The sequence below is a fragment of the Hypanus sabinus genome, chromosome 7, assembly GCF_030144855.1.
Source record: "Hypanus sabinus isolate sHypSab1 chromosome 7, sHypSab1.hap1, whole genome shotgun sequence".
Taxonomy (NCBI): Eukaryota; Metazoa; Chordata; class Chondrichthyes; order Myliobatiformes; family Dasyatidae; genus Hypanus; species Hypanus sabinus.
In genome coordinates, this window is record NC_082712.1 from 98,978,435 (window position 1) to 98,995,849 (window position 17,415).

Genomic DNA, 17,415 nt, shown 5'->3' on the forward strand with positions numbered 1-17,415 from the left:
TTGGTACCTGCATGTACCACGACCTCTGGTTCCTCACCCTCCCACTTCAGGATATCTTGGACGCGATCAGAAACGTCCCGAACCCTGGCACCAGGGAGGCAAACTACCATCCCGGACTCCCAATCACTTCCACAGAACCGCCTGTCTGAACCCCTGACTATCGAGTCCCCTATTACTATGGTCCTATCCCTACCCTTCTGAGCTACAGGGCCATCCTCTGTGCCGGAGGCCCGGCCACTGTCACTTCCTCCAGGTAGGCTGTTCCCCCCCCCCCAACAGTAATAATGGAGAAGCTTCATTAATTCACATGTTTTGGACATGTCCGAGCCTTGAAAGATACTGGAAGGAAGTATTCCAAACACTCTCGGTACTTTTCAAGGTAAATTTTAAGCCTAACTCTTTGACTACATTATTTGGTATTGTTGGAGGAAAAGACATTATTTTGGAGACACCTGATTTGCATATTTTGGCTTTTACTCCTCATATAGCTAGGAGGGTGCTCTTGCTTAAATGGAAAGATGCTGTTCCACCTACTCATGCTCAATGGTTATGGGATGTTATGTCATGCTTAAATTTAGAGAAGGTCCGTTGTTCAGTTTTTGAATTTAGCTAAGACTTTTGTGGGGACCATTTTTGAGTTATTTTCAAAACCTTTGATTTGTTTTTTGACTTATACAGAGGCATGCAAAAGTTTGGGCACCCTTGGTCAAGATTTCTGTTACTGCGAAAAGCTAAGTGAGTAGAAGATGAACTGATCTCCAAAAGTCATATTTTAAAGATGAAACATTCTTTTCAACATTTTAAGCAAGATTAGTGTATTATTTTTGTCCTGTACAATTTTAGAGTGGAAAAAAAGGAAAGGCGCATCATGCAAAATTTTGGGCACCCCAAGAGATTTGAGCTCTTAGATAACTTTTGCCAAGGTCTCAGACCTTAATTAGCTTGTTAGGGCTATGGCTTGTCACAGTCATCGCGAGGAAAGGCCAGGTGATGCAAATTTCAAAGCTTTATAAATACCCTGACTCCTTAAATCTTATTCCAACAATCAGCAGCTATGGGTTTCTCTAAGCAGCTGCCTTGCACTCTGAAAATTAAAATAAATGATGCCCACAAGACAGGAGAAGGCTATAAGAAGATAGCAAAGTGTTTTCAGGTAGCTATTTCCTCAGTTTATAATGTAATTAAGAAATGGCAGTTAACAGTAACGGTGGAGGTCAAGTTGAGGTGTGGAAGACCAAGAAAACTTTCCTAGGATCATAGGATCATAGGATTGTTAGAAAGGCAATTCAAAACCCCAGTTTGACTACAAAAGTCCTTCAGGAATATTTAGCAGACTCTGGAGTGGTGGTGCACTGTTCTACTGTGAAGTGACACCTGCACAAATATGATCTTCATGGAAGAGTCATCAGAAGAAAACCTTTCCTGCATCCTCACCACAAAATTCAGCATCAGAAGTTTGCAAAGGAACATCTAAACAAGCCTGATGCATTTTGGAAACAAGACCTGTGGACTGATGAAGTTAAAATAGAACCTTTTGGCCGAAATGAGCAAAGGTATGTTGGGAGAAAAGAGGGTGCAGAATTTCATGAAAAGAACACCTCTCCAACTGTTAAGCACGGGGTGAATCAATTATGCTTTGGGCTTGTGTTGCACGGGGAACACTTCACTGGTAGAGGGAAGAATGAATTCAATTAAATACCAGCAAATTCTGGAAGCAAACATCATATCATCCGTAAAGAAGCTGAAGATGAAAAGAGGATGACTTCTACAACAGGATAGTGATCCTAAACACACCTCAAAATCCACAATGGACTACCTCAAGCGGCGCAGGCTGAAGGCTTATCCATGGCCCTCATGGTCCCCCGACCTAAACAGCATTGAAAATCTGTCGATAGACATCATAACAGCAGTGCCTGAAGACGGCCCAAGAATCTCACTGAACTAGAAGCCTTTTGCAAGGAAGAATGGGTGAAAATCCCCCAAATAAGAATTGAAAGACTCTTAGCTGGCTACAGAAAGCGTTTACAAGCTGTGATACTTGCCAAAGCAGGTGTTACTAAGTACTGACCATACAGGGTGCCCAAACTTTTGCTTCATGCCCTTTCCTTTCTTGGTATTTTGGAACTGTAAAAGATGGAAATAAAAAAGTAATCTTGCTTAAAATATTAAAGAAATGTGTAATCTTTAACTTTTGGAAATCAGGTAATCTCTTACTCACTTAGCTATTCACAATAACAGAAATTTTGAAACTTTTGCATGTCACTATATCTTCTTGTACTCTGTATTCCTCTATGCAGAAGCTAATAAAAATATTGAAAGAGGATTTTCTGTTCAAAGGCATTGGTGTTTCCGTACCTCGGCGAGATGCAGTCAGTTAATACATTCTGTACTACACATCTGTAGAAGTTACTATAGATCTTGAAGAATTGTAGGGCTCGCGGGAATTGTAGAAGTAGCCATGCGACCAGAAATAAGAGTAAAATTAATTGGAAGCCATTGAGATTTTTGTGATGATGACTATGAGGGAATCAGATATGACTGAGAGCACAGACTGTAGATATTTGATTAAACTGGTGTTTATAGAAAGAGGAATCAAAGGGACTGAACTGAATGGTATTAAAATACTTGTCTAGAATAAAAAAGGCACAATGAGGGTTATTAAGAGATGAATTGAAACAGACAGAGTTGAATATTGTTAAGGAGGTGCTAGTAGTGATACAAATCTGCTGCTAAAGTTTCAAGTAGTCTGTTTCATTCTCAGGCCTCGCCCACACTAGACCGGATAAACCTGTAACCGAAGCTTTTTCTGTCTGACCAAGGGTCTCGGCCCGAAACGTCGGCAGTGCTTCTTCCTATAGATGCTACCTGGCCTGCTGCGTTCCACCAGCATTTTGTGTGTGTTGTTTGAATTTCCAGCATCTGCAAATTTCCTCGTATTTCCGAAGCTTTTTCTCTTCGTTTTGACCCTCCGTTCACACTGAAACAGCGTTTTCCTCCCTGAAAATGGAGCTTTTCTAAAACATTCTCCAGAGTGTGTAAGTCTGAAAATGCCGGCTGAGTGGTGTAGTGTGTACGGGGTAATCGGAGCTTTTTAAAAATGCTGTCATGATGTGCTGAAGCAGATGGTGGCAGCAGCATGGCATTTCATTGTTTTCTTGAACTAAGAGGAGGAAACGGAAATAGTATACTGTTTCTTCTTCACTTGTTTTCTGTAGCTGTGTCCTGCGTGCGTGTCCAGTAGGAGGAGATTCGCCCAAATACCTGTTTTAATGTAGAGGGAGGTATGTTCAGAAATGCCTCGTGTGGATGCCTATTGTTTTCTCGCAGCACCGCCATTTTCAAAATTCACCGGCTCAGTGTGGATTTAGCCTCAGGCACGTACCAGAGAGAAATGAAATCAGGAGATTCAGACTGAGACGAAAGACTCAGTTCCGATCTTCCTGATAATCACATCAAAGGATTTTATACAGTACATAGAATATAGGGTATAGCACAGGCCTTTTGGCCCAGTATGTCTGTGCTGAAAATGATGTAAAATTAAACTAATCCCTTCTGGTTGCATAAGATCCATACCAGCAAACAGCCCCCCCCCCCCCACATATTCATTTCTTTGTCTAAAAGCCCCTTAAGCACCATTGTTGTATCTGCTCGTACCTCTTCCCCTAGCAGCCCATTGCAGATACCCACCACTTCCTGGAAGTTTAAAAAAAACTTGCCCTGCACATCTCCTGTCACTTGAGGGTGAAGGTGCAACATCGTATACGTATTCTGTCCAACCTGATGGCATGAATATCAATTTCTCATCCTGGTTTTAAAAAAAAATATTTCTGTCCTTCTCCGCTCTTCTATTTCCCACACTGGTCTTACCTCTTCTCACCTGCCGATCAGTACCCCTGGGTCCTCTCCTCGTTCCCTTTCTTGTATAGACCACTAACCTCTCCTATCAGATTCCTTCTTCACTAGCCCCTTACCTTTCTCATCCTCCTGGCTTCACCCTATCACCTTCTCGATAGCCTCCTTCCCCTCCCCCACCTTTTTGTTTTGGGATCTTCCCCCTTCCTTCTCAGTCCTGAAGAAGGGTCTCGGCCTGAGCTGTTGACTGTTTATTCATTTCCATAAATGCTACTTGACCTGCTGAGTTCCTCCAGTGTTTTGTGTGTGTATGTGTTGCTTAGGTCTCCCCTCAACTTCTGACGCCCCAGAATAAGCAAAGTTGTCCAGCTTCTCCTTATATCTAATACCCTCTAATCGAGACACATCCTGCTGACTTTCTTGCACTTTTTCCAAAGACTCCACATCCTTCCTGTGTTGGGATGCTGAACTGCATAAAATACTCTAAATATGACCTTGTGGCGACTCATTTCCTGGCGTATCCGAACCGACTCACAATTAGATAGCCTACGGGGGTTTGCGAGCACAGAGCTTTGGAGCCTCTTCGCCATGGGGGGCCGGTTGACAGAGGCTTAAAAGTGAGGCTGAAGTTTTCGAATAAAGTTTTTCCTTCGACTGCAGTTACCGACTCCGTGTCGTAATTTTAGCGCTGCTTGTAGCACACCGCTACAATTGGTGACCCCGACGGTCCAAACGATTTTTGGACCAGAAATGACCGACGCCGCCTCTGTTCATGCGGTTTCGTTGAAACTGCCGGGTTTCTGGACACAGCGCCCGGACCTATGGTTCCAGCAAGCCGAAGCCCAATTCCACGTTCGCCGGATCACCTCAGAAGACATTCGACTCCATTCATAACTTGGCGCATCCCTCCATCCGGACAACTGTCCGGCTGGTTTCCAGCAGGTTCGTTTGGCACGGTCTCCGCAAACAGGTCAGTGAATGGGCCAGAACGTGCATGCACTGCCAGACGGCCAAGGTTCAGCGGCACACCAAAGCCCCACCGCAGCAGTTCCATCCCGCCCACCGGCGTTTCGACCACATTCATGTGGATATCGTGGGCCCCCTGCCAGTGTCGCGCGGAGCGCGTTACCTCCTGACTATCGTGGACCGGTTCACAAGATGGCCAGAGGCGGTCCCGCTCACCGACACCACCTCCGAATCTTGCGCCCGAGCCCTGCTCGCCACCTGGATATCCCGCTTTGGTGTACCAGCCCACATTACCTCCGACAGAGGCGCCCAGTTCACCTCCAGCCTGTGGTCAGCTATGGCCAGCCTTTTGGGGACTCAGCTGCACCACACCACTGCCTACCACCCACAGTCGAACGGGCTAGTGGAGCGTTTCCACCGTCACCTGAAGTCGGCCCTCATGGCCCGCCAGCGAGGAGCCAACTGGGCGGACGAGCTTCCCTGGGTCCTTCTCGGCATCCGCACAGCGCCCAAGGACGACCTGCACGCCTCGTCGGCCGAGTTGGTATACGGCGCGCCCCTGGCCGTCCCCGGGGAGTTCCTACCAGCCCCGAGGGGGCAAGAGGAAGAACCCGCTGCAGTCCTGGGCAGACTTCGCGAGAAGCTCGGTAACCTGGCCCCCATACCCACTTCACAGCATGGGTGGCACCCGACCTGCGTACCCAAAGACCTACGGAACTGTACGTTTGTGTTTGTACGAAGGGGCGGGAATCGGCCACCGCTGCAGCGGCCATACGAGGGGCCGTTTACGGTGCTCCGGAACAACGGGTCCACGTTCGTGCTGGACGTTGGGGGGAAGGAGGAGGTTTTCACGGTGGACCGCCTCAAGCCGGCCCATGTGGACCTGGCGCAACCGGCCGAGTTTCCGGCGCCTCGGCGCAGAGGCCGACCTCCCAAGCAGGTTCTGGCCCAGGCTGTGGACATTGGGGGGTGTATCGCCGGTTCTGGGGGGGGGGTTATGTAGCGCCTCATTTCCTAGCGTATCCGAACCGACTCACAATTAGATAGCCTACGGGGGTTTGCGAGCACAGAGCTTTGGAGCCTCTTCGCCATGGGGGGCCGGTTGACAGAGGCTTAAAAGTGAGGCTGAAGTTTTCGAATAAAGTTTTTCCTTCGACTGCAGTTACCGACTCCGTGTCGTAATTTTAGCGCTGCTTGTAGCACACCGCTACAACCTAACCAAAATGTTATACAGCTGCAACATGACTTCCTGACGCTTGTACTCAAAACCGCAACTGATGAAGGCAAGCATACCATATGCCTTTTTTACCACTTCATCTGCTTGACTTACACTCCCAGATCCCTCTCTACATCAGTGCTGTTTAGGGCCCTGTCATTAACTGAATACTTTCTCCTTACATTTGACCTCTCAAAGTACATAATTTCACACTTGTTTGGATTAAGTTCCATCTGTTAGTTCTCATCAATGTCTGTTTAATCTATACTCTGCCATAATCTTTGACAACCTTTTTCATTGTTTGCCATTTTTTTCCTGTAATCTGCAAATTTACGTACTAGAGCCCATTACCTTTACTGGGCCACTGCCAGCAGGTGTTCTTTGGCTGCCTTATCAGCCCTGTGGATTCTGCAAACTTGTAGCTTTTATTACCCTGGGAGAGCATTCTTGTGTTAATGAATAGTAGGGACCTTGGAAGTACTGAAGACAACAACAGCTGTCTGCATCCACTGAGCAATTCTGTTATACAAATCCAGTGGCCTTCTAACACAGATATAATCTTCCATTGTGTCTTCTAGGCAAAGATTCTTCTCTCCCAGGGTTGACGTTCCTGTAGCTGTTTTTTTTAAAGGATGAAGTTGCTAGCCCCATGTCGAACCTTCTCCTATCACAGCCGGGCTTGCGACTGTCTAGGGAGGAGCTTACTAACCAACCCAACTACGTTTTCATCCAAGTCACTATTATATATCAACTGATGTCACAACACTGATCCTGTTGGGATATGACTGGTCACAGATATCCAGCCAGAATAACAGCCTTCTCTCCCAGGGTTAACATGTGGACCTTGTAAATAGACAACATCTACTGCCCTACATCAATCACCTTTGACAATGTAGAGACAAGGGAGGTTCTGGGCTAGAGTGGGATGTCTTTGGCGTAAATCTGAGACCTATGCTTTTCTGTGTGCATGTTCTATTACAGGTCAGGATCAGGTTTATTATCACTGACCTGTGTTGTGAAATTTGATGTTTTGCAGCTTCATTACAGTGCAATACATAAAATTCATTGTAAGTTGTAATAAGAATATATTAAAAAATAACTATTACCAAAAGAGAGACGGTGTTGATAGGTTCATGGACCTTTCAGAATCAGAATCATGGCATAGGTCATGAAATTTGTTAATTTTGTGGCAGCAGTACAATGCACTACATGAAAATATAGGAGAAAAAAAACTAAATTACAGTAACTATATATCAGATAATTATGTTAAGTAAGTAGTCCAAAATCAAATAAAACTGTAGCGGTAGAGATAGTGTTCATGGGTTCAATGTCCATTTATAAATCAGATGGCAGAGGGGAAGAAGCTGTTCCTGAATCATTGTGTGTGTGTGTGTCTTCAGGCTCCTGTACTCCTACCTGATGGTAACAATGAGAAGAAGGCATGTCCTGTCTGAGGAGCATCCTTAATAAAGGATGTCTTGGATACTATGGAGGCTAGTGCCTGTGATAGAGCTGTCTTAAGTTTACAAGTCTCTGCAGTTTACTTTAATACTGTGTAGTAGTCCTCCCAGACAGTGATGAAGCCAGCCAGGATGCTCTCCACGATACATTTTACATGTAGAATTTTATGACTGTTCTGGATGACGTAACAAATCTCCTGAAACTCCCAATGAAATACATCCTCTGTCTTGCCTTCTTTATAGCTGCATCAATGTGTTGGGACCAGGTTAGGTCCTCAGAGGTATTGACACCCAGGATCTTTCTGAAATCTGATTCACTGTAGTAGGGTTAACATGTTGCACTAAGGCAAGCCTTGCACTGTCTTACTCATTCCAGGATTATCAGGGATACTTGTTATTATCCGTGTTAGAAGGCTGCTGGATTTGTATAACAGAATTGCTCAGTGGATGCAGAGTGCTGTTGTCTTCTTCAGTACTTCCAAGGTCCCTACTATTAATTGGAGGCGGATACGATAGGGTCTCTTAAGAGACTCCTGGATAGGTACATGGAGCTTAGAAAAATAGAGGGCTATGGATAACTCTAGGTAATTTCTAAAGTAAGTACATGTTCGGCGCAGCATTGTGGACCGAAGGACCTGTATTGTGCTATAGGTTTTCTATGTTTCCATTGTTATGATCCCAGCCCCCTCCTTTGTGAGAATCGCAAGAGCACCCGTCGAAAGGGGGGGTCAGTAGACTCAGTCGGAGAGAGAGAGAGAGAGAGACGTGCCAAATTGCAGGTACCACCAGGGATACAGAATAAAGACAACAGCGACTATTGTCTCATGGAGACCACATGAAAAGCCCTTGGGCAAGGTGGGCCGGTTGAGAGAGAGATTGCATCATCCCAACCTGATTGACACCTGCGACCCTGTGAGGAAGTATAAAGGAGAGTCTCAGGGGGACAGCCCCTCAGACGCACCAAGAAGACACGAGAGAGTGTTCCCGCAGCAGCGGGAAGCCAGTCTGAAGGAAGCCACATGCGTTAGATTCCGGGATTGGAATCTGTGGCTGGAATCACAGAAAACCGCTTTAACTAACATCGGGGAGAGGAAACCAACGCTCCCCCAATTTCACGGAAGATTCATCGAAACTCGGCAAGTTCTTTCTCTTCTCCCCCCAATCTCTCTCTCTCGGTTGCCCCCTGCAAAACCCAGCGATTTTCAAAGGGCTGAGGCCAGCAGACTTTCAGAGTGACTTTTATATTTCCAACGGACAATCTATTAACCCCTAGACACCAGCAGAGCTCACTTCTTAGTGATGATTATTACTATACCCGCGCTTTAGATTGAGTGTTGACGATGTGCACTATCTGAATGTTTGTATTAACCCTACTTTTGTGTCCCTTTATAAATAAAAACGTTTGAAAATAGTGACACCAGACTTCAACAGACCTCTCTATCTTTGCTGGTAAGTTATCCAGTTACGGGATTCTTAACACCATTAACACAAGAGCTTCTGCAAATGGTGGAAATCCGGACTAACACACAATCTACTGAAGGTACTCAGCTGGTCAGGCAGCATCTAGATGGAGCAGGGGTTCCCAACCTTTTTTATGACATGGATCCTTACCATTAACCGAGGGAGCTGTGAACCCCAGGTTGAAAACCCCTGATGGAGAGGAATTAAAGAGTCAATGTTTTGGGATGAGACCCTTCATCAGGTCCCTTCTATTCATCAGTGTCTTAACCTTATTAGTTCTCCCAAAACACTTTTTCTCATATTTTACAGGATGAATCCCATTTTGCTATTCCTTTGTCTGTCATATCATCAGTGTTTCCAACGCCAGAAGCTCAAGTTTTAAGTTCAATTGTCATTCAACCATATACATGTATACAGCTGAATGAAACAGCATTCCTCTGGGGCCAAGTGCAAAACAGTACCAATAGTCACACATAACACGTATAGTTACAATAGCAGAAAAATATACTGTCAGCCTGTCCTCTTTGGTCACGCCATTATAAATGTTACATTTATACAATACATTGCTGATACTATATTTGGAATATTGTGTTCAATTTTGATTATCCTATTATAAGAAAGGTGCCATTAATCTGTAAAAGGGTGCAAAAAAGATGCCGGGATTTGTGGAACTGGCTGTGGAAAGAGGCTGACCAAGAGACTATTCACTGTTGTGTAGGGTAATGAGGAGGAATTTATTACGGGTGTGTCAGAATCTGGTTTAATATCACCAGCATGTATCATGAAATTTGTTAACTTTGTGACAGCAGTACAATGAGTATGTGGTAAATAAACAAAATAAACCTGAATTACAGTAAGTGTGTGTGTATATATATGTGTGTGTGTGTGTTTGTTTGTTTATTTATTTATATAAATTGTTAAATTAAGGTAAGTAGTGCAAAAAACACAAGTTTTTAAAGAATTAGTGAGGTAATATTATATGGGTTCAATGCCCATTCAGAAATCAGGTGGCAGAGGGGAAGAAGCTGTTTTTGGATCACTGTGTGTTTGCCTTCAGGATTCTATAGCTCCTTCCTGATAGTAGCAATGAGAAAAGGGCATATCCTGGGTGGTGGAAAGCCACTTTTCTAAGGCACCATTCCTTGGATACTATGGAGGTTAGTACTCATGATGGAGTTGACTAATTTTAAAACTGCAGCTTGCGACAATCCTGTGGAGCAGCAACCCCTCCCTCCCCCATACCACACGGTATAGGATCACAAGGGGTATAGAGAGCATGAATGTGTACAACACACACAAAGTGCTGGTGGGACACAGCAGGCCAGGCAGCATCTGTAAGGAGAAGCACTGTGGACGTTTTGGGCCGAAACCCTGAATCTATACAGTTGTTTTCTCGGAGATGGGGAAACGATTACTAGAGGGAACATGTTTCAGCTGAGAGGAGAAAGATTTAATTGGTCATCCGGAGGGCAGACTTGTATGGAACAATCTGCCAGAGGAAGTGGTTGAGGCAAGTACAATAACAATATTAGACACCAGTAAGGAAAGGTTTAGAAGGATATGAGTCAAAAAATGGGCGAATAGGACTACCTTAAAAGGGTACCTTGGCTGGCATGACCAATTGGGCTGAAGGGCTTGCTTGAGGAGAAGAGAAGGAGTAAAGAGGGGAATTAGAATGGGAATAGAAAAAGTAAGAAAGGAAGGGAGGTAAAAATTACTGGGTTAGAGAAATCAATGTTTTAAGGGAACTTTGTTAGTGGATTTTCAGGGGAAGTATTTTGTTGAACAATGAGACTCTGTAGTATGAGATCTTCCCCTGCCCTGACACCTTCCTCTGTTCTTTGCATTGCAGATAGTGAGATGCGTGCAGTATCAACGTAGGATCCGGAGGAACCGTCTCTCTAAGGACCAGCTCAGGAAGATTCCAGTCCATAAATTCAGCAAAGGTAGGGACACTGGGACACTGTCTGAAATGGCATTCCTCAGGAATGGAGAAATACAATAGAGGAAACAGCCTAGTAACTGATCAGAGGAGAGGAACTTGTGCTTGTTTCATTTATGAATGAGGAAACACATCTTTATTAATCCCAGACATAATGACCATGACCTTTGTAAGGAAGGGCAAGACGACCTTGGAGCCAGAATGGTGGAGGGTGTGGCCGATTGATCTATGGCCCCTTTCCGCCCTGAAGATTCCTTTTCTCTTTGCTGACTCTGGCTTTGGGCCTGTCTCCATGGAGCTGGTCAATTCGTACATTGCAGTGCAAGAGTTGCATATCCCAGCACAATTCTGTTAACCTCAGTACTGTGTGTACGTGTGTTAGATCATGGCTACTTTGCTTAGTCGGTATCCAAGCCCGCATCATTTTCAGAGAAGAAAAATCTTAAAATGGATGAAAGTTGAAGGTCTTGTTTGTAAATCTGTTTGCTTGATTCCACTTGAGCACCTTCTTGTGATCATCCAGTTAATCTTAATAAACCATACAGAATCAGTATAAGAATGGACTACTCAGTTGATCCCCAGACTTTGGTTTTAAATGCCACTGAACATTTAAAAGGCTGATCAAATCATTTTAAAGGTGTTGCATAAGACTGGGCAGTGTAAGCCTCCTGGAAGAGGTTACAGATTGTGTATGCTACTCTCTAGCAGGTCCACTTGCAGTCCCCATGCCCTTGTGTTAGAATAAATGAGCTATGTTCAACAATGTTGATGTAGACAGGAGCGTGTCATCCCTATCCTCCCTGAAGTCAAAAGACCCAACTCTTTTGTTTTGCTGACAGTGAGGGAAAGATTCAGAGGCAACTTGAGAAGGAATTGGGTGGCTGAATCCTGGAAGTGAGCGATGAAGGCAAAGGCTTTCACAACATTTAAATATTTGGGTAAAACATGAAGGCAACAGGTCAAATGCTACAAAAAAAGATATACTTGATGGTCAACATGTACAGGCTGGGTTGGTGGGCTGTGAGGCCAGTTCCTGCACTCAGTTTGGAATTTCCACTGATAGACTGCAGGCTGGAGGCAGAGCTAAGTCCTTGTCCTCTGATTCATTGTTTCTTCTCACGCCTCAGCTTTGTGCTTTATGCCTTTCCAAAATCATGTTACCATTGACGAATATCGTGATACCATTTTGCAACTCAAGTTCAAGTTTGTTGTCAAGGGCACACATACCCAAGTCATAAATGGCATGAAAAATTGGAATTGGCTTATTACTGTCACATGTAGCAAGGTACAGTGAAAAGTTTGTCTTGTATACTTTAATACAGACATTTGAGGTATTGCAAGGTAAAACGAAAACAGAATGCAGAACGAAGTGTAACAACTACAGAGAAAGCACACTGTATGTGAACAATAAGGTGAAATATCTTAACAAAGTAGATCGTGAGGCTAAGAATCCATCTTATTGTACTAGGGAACATTAAATATCAGTGGGCATTTAATGAAGCTAATCTCGTGTATCTCAGAGACCTGGCTTGATGGTATGGCTGCGAACTCAGAACTTTTTCTGGATGGTTTTAGAGTACCACTTTGATTAGACTGTGATTATGACAAAAGCGGTAAAAATCACAGAGGTGGTTTATGTGTACATATACAGGAAGCTTGGCGCAAAACTGTAAAGGTCAGAGAAACACACTGCTCACCAGATGTTGCACTGCTGGCCACTACTTTTAGACCAAGAATAGAGAATTTGGCCAGCTGAATTGTGTTATGGTTTATATTCCACCTCCTGCAAACACCGTTCGCGTGGCAGAGGAAGTTGCTACATGCATGCAACACATAGAGAATAATACTTCCTACACCTCCCCCACCCCCCAGCCCTAACTCTGGGAGATTTTAACAGCTGCTGAATTAAATAAAGTTCTACCCACACATCAACAATATATATCGTGCCACAAGAGGTGACAAGACATGAATTTAAGTAACAGTTTTCTAGTGTACAGTAAACCCCCACTAAGCACAGCTGACCACAACATCATTCATCCAGTGCCCGCCTACCGAACAATATTTCAAAGGGAGGGTACGGCTACAAAACTATAGAATAAAGAATCTGTGGAAACCCTGCTGGACTGCTATCAATGCACTGAGCAGAAGCAGCCTAGAGGAGGCTTCTGACATCGTCATTGACTATATCCTTTTCTGTGAAGACATAATCATACCCAAAAAAACTGTCAAAGTATTTCTAATTAAAAAAAACCTTGAATCACAAAAGAATCTGAAAAACACACTTAATCTGAAGAAAAGAGCCTTTACCTCTGGCAACAGGACTGAGGTTTAACTCATTCAGGTAAGGCTGTACAAAGAAAGGGTCTATAAAGAGAAAGTGGAAAAGCTTTTCCAAGAGGACAAAGCTAGAGATACCCAGAAAGGTGTCAAAACAATGGCTGGTCTCTGGTAATCACTGGCCTCCATCCTACCTAAATTGGGAGGAATATGTAGAGTTTGCAGAAAGACTGAACAGACTTTACTGCAGGTCTGATCAGTACAGCTTCACACTGGAGATGGAAGAGTGCTCCATTCTTCTATCATAAGCAGCACCAATTTAGAGTTTCATCCGAGAGAGGTGGAAAGAGTACTCAGGAGAACAAACCCCAGTAAAGTGCCAGGTTCAGACAACATCAGTGGATGGCTACTGAAACTCTGCTGTAGGCAACTGTCAGAGGTTTTCTGTTGACTCTTCAACCACTCTATCTGAACATTCCATACCAACCATTTGGAAAACGACCAATTCCGAAGAAAACCAATCCCACCTGCAATTGTGCCTACCGTCCTGTAGCTCTAACATCGCTGGTAATAAGTCCTCCTACCACAGCTACAGGTGATGGTAAGTGTGCTCACTGACCCACTCTAATTTGCTTATAGGCTGAAAAGAAATGTGGATGATGCAGTACTAACATTACTACAGCATACCTGTACACACCAGGAGAGGCCCAGATCATTTGTTAGGATGTTTTTTGTGGACTTCTCCAGTACATTTAATATCATGCAACCCCATCTCATGGGCTACAAGCTCCAGCAAATGAATGTAAATCCTTACCTCATAGACAGACATAAAAAGGTGAGATATAGTGGTTATATGAGCAAATATCAACTTGAGCACTAAAGGGCTCAGTGATCTCACTGGTCTTCTTCACATTGTGCACAGACAGCTGCAGAAGCTCACACCCAGGCATGCAGTACATCAAGTACTCAGATGACGCACACATCATTGACACTACCAACTCAGATGACAGCATCAATGAGGAAATCAATACATTTGCTGGATGGTGCACAAACAACTATCTGGACTTGAACCCCATTAAAACTAAAGAAATAGTAGTGGACTTTAGAAAACAACAGCACACTATCCCAACCCTGGATAGAGCGTGTTGGAGGATACAAGTACCTCAGCGCAACTGTAGTTAGTAAAATTACCTTTAAGACCAATAAAGAATAAGTAGTGAAATCATTGGCCAGGAGCAAGAATCACTCAGCTGCATCCATAAGAGACGGACAATAAAGAAGGCTCAACAAATAGTAGAGGACATTACACATACACTTCACACACACTACACTTTCATGCCATCTGGATACTGCTACAGGCCCCTATTCATCAGCGCCAGGAGAGCCTTATCCAGTTTAGTGCCTTTCTCCATTCACCTCCTCAATACCCAACTTTGAATATATAGTATGCATAGCACATTTGACAGTGAAAACAGTCAGTTCTATTATGTGTATTTGTAGTTTAAATTACATGCATTGTCTTAGTATTTATTATCTATTGTGAGTATCTTGTATTGTGTTTAACTATATGTAGTATGGTGTTGTGTATCTTAAGCTCTGTGATGTTGCCCTTACTGCTGCACAAAGTGAATTGAACCGAATAAAGAACCATTAATTAGTCTTATAATAGCGGGATAGCAGCTGTCCTTGAACCTGGAGGTACATACTTCCCGGCTGTTGTATGTTGTGGTGGGGGTGGAAGAGAGAAGGTTGGCATTGGAAGGGTCTTTAATTGTACTGACTCCATTTTAGAAGTAGTGAGAAGTGTAGACAGAGTCTATAGAGGGGAGGTTGGTTTCTGTGATATGCTGAGCCGACCCCTTAACTCTCTTCAGTTTCTTGTCACAGGCTGAGCAGTCGTCATACCAAACCGGGATGCATCCAGGATGCTTTCTGTGGTGAATCGCTAAAAATTGGTAATGCCCCACCCACTCATGCTCAATGGCGCAGAGACATTATGTCCTGTTTAGACCTTGAAAAGATTCATTATTCACTTCTTAATTCGAACATAAAGTTCCAAAAGGTGTGGGGAACTTTTCTTAAATATTTTCTTAATTCCCATTTAGATTAAGGGTGCATCCCTCCTTTTTTTTCTTTTGCATTTAAATCCCTTTCTTCCAGCTTCTTACGGTTCAGATTTATGGGTTTTTTTATGTGTAAGCATATTATAGTTTAGGTAGTAGGCAACATACCTTCCTTTTATAAATATAGCTCTGTGGTGATAAAAGTTCTGATTAACTTTTTTATATACCGTAAGGTTGGCTTGGAGTTGGGTAGTGGGAGGGTGGGGTGGTAACTAACTTTATATGATTCTACTATGGGTGCTTTTTCTTGATTGTTATGAACTGTACATTTGATATGTTTGTTTTACACTATATAAAGTTCTTTTTTGGCTTTTTTTTGTTTTGTTGCATTGTAGAAACTCATTAAAAATTAATTAAGAAACATTGGTAAGAGTTGATGTAAGAGTACCTAATTTCTTTAGCCTCCTGAGGAAGTAGAGACATTGGTGAGCGTTTTTGGGCATGGCATCAATATGATTGGACCAGGACATACTGTTGGAGATAGCCACTCTGAGGAACTTCAGTACCATTGATGTAATCAGCAGTATGTGCATCACCCCCTTCTTGAAGTCAGTGTCCAGCCATTCTTTGGTGACATTGAAGGAAAGGTTGTTGTCATAACATTATTTCACTAAGCTCTCTATCTCCTTTCTGTACTCTGACTTATTATTTGAGATGGCCCGTTGCAGTGGTATCATCTGCAAACTTGTAGATGGAATTACAGAAGAGTCTGGCCACAAATTCACAGGTGTACAGGGAGTAGAGTAGGGGGCTGAGGACAAAGCCTTGTGCAGCACCAGTGTTGAGAATAATTGTGTGAAGTTGCCGCGGCCTGTCTTTACTGTTTGAAGTTGGTAGGCCAGAAAGTCAAGAATCTAGTTGCAAAGGGAAATGTTAACTCACAGCTCCTAGTGTTTGGAGACGAGTTTGCTTGGAATTATTGTATTAAAGGCAGACCTGGAGTCAATTAAAAACTAGCCTGATTATAGGTGCCTTTACTGTCCAGATCTTCCAGAGAGGAATATAGGGCCATGGAAATGGTGTCTGCTGTAGAGGTGGGTGAATTGCAGTGAGCTGAGGTTGTCTGGAAAGCTGGAGATGATGCATGCCATGAGGCACTCCGTGATGGTGGATGTCAGAACCATTGGGCAGTAGTTATTAAGGCATATTACTTGTTTTTCTTGGGTACTGGCATGATTGCGGTCTTCTTAATGCAGGTGGGAGCCTCAGAATGATCTTTGCAGCATAATGTATTATGGGGCACCATGGTAGTGTAGTGTTAGAGCTGTGCTATTACAACTCAGGGCCAGCCTTCTGTAAGGAGTTTGTGCATTCTCCCTATTCAGAGTAAGTTTATTTATATCACTCAAGGTACATATATGTCGCCACGTACAGCTCTGAGATCTGTTTACTGAGATACAGCGCAGAACAGGCCCTTCCAGCTCTTCGAGCCATGTTGACTGGCAGTCCTTCTATTTAATCTTAGCCTAATCATGGGACAATCTACAGTGACCAATTAACCTACCAACAGGTATCTCTTTGGACTGTGGGAGGAAACTGGAGCACCCTGAGGAAACCCACATGGTTACAGGAGAATGTGCAAACTCCTTACAGGCAGAGGCAGGTATTAAATGTGGGTTGCTAGTACTGTAAAGCGTTGTGCGAACCATTTAGCTACTGTGCTGCCACAAGATTCATCTTCTTTGGGCATTCACAGTGCAGACAAGAAACACAATAGGATCAACGAAAGACCACACCCAACAGGATGGACAGATAACCAGTGTGCAAAAGACAATAAACTAAAAATACAAGAAGAAATAATAATAAATAAGCAATAGATATTGGAACATGAGATGAGGAGTCCTGGAAAGTAAATCCATAGGTTGTGGGAACAGTTATTAATGGGATGAGTGAACTTGAGTGGAGTTATCCCCTCTAGTTCAAAAGCCTGGTGGTGTGAGTCCTGAGGCTCCTGTACCTTCTTCCTGATGGTGGCAGTGAGAAGAGAGCGTGACCTGGGTGGTGGTGGGGGGGAGGAGAGGTGTGCTTGATGATAGATCTTTCCTGTGACAGCACTGCTTGTAGATGCGCAGTAGTGTGCAGAGCTTTATCTTTGATGGACTGGGCTGTATCCACTAC

At 43.8% G+C, this 17,415-nt stretch overlaps 1 protein-coding gene across 3 annotated transcripts in view; it reads left to right on the forward strand.

The window, feature by feature from the left end:
• LOC132397043 (E3 ubiquitin-protein ligase RNF167-like) overlaps window positions 1–17,415 on the forward strand; it is a 184,316-nt gene that overhangs the window by 91,539 nt on the left and 75,362 nt on the right. For all 3 annotated transcript variants that reach the window (XM_059975288.1, XM_059975289.1, XM_059975290.1), the window contains one exon: window positions 10,808–10,901. In XM_059975288.1, the coding sequence (XP_059831271.1) occupies window positions 10,808–10,901 (94 nt within the window). The remainder of the gene's footprint in view (window positions 1–10,807; window positions 10,902–17,415) is intronic.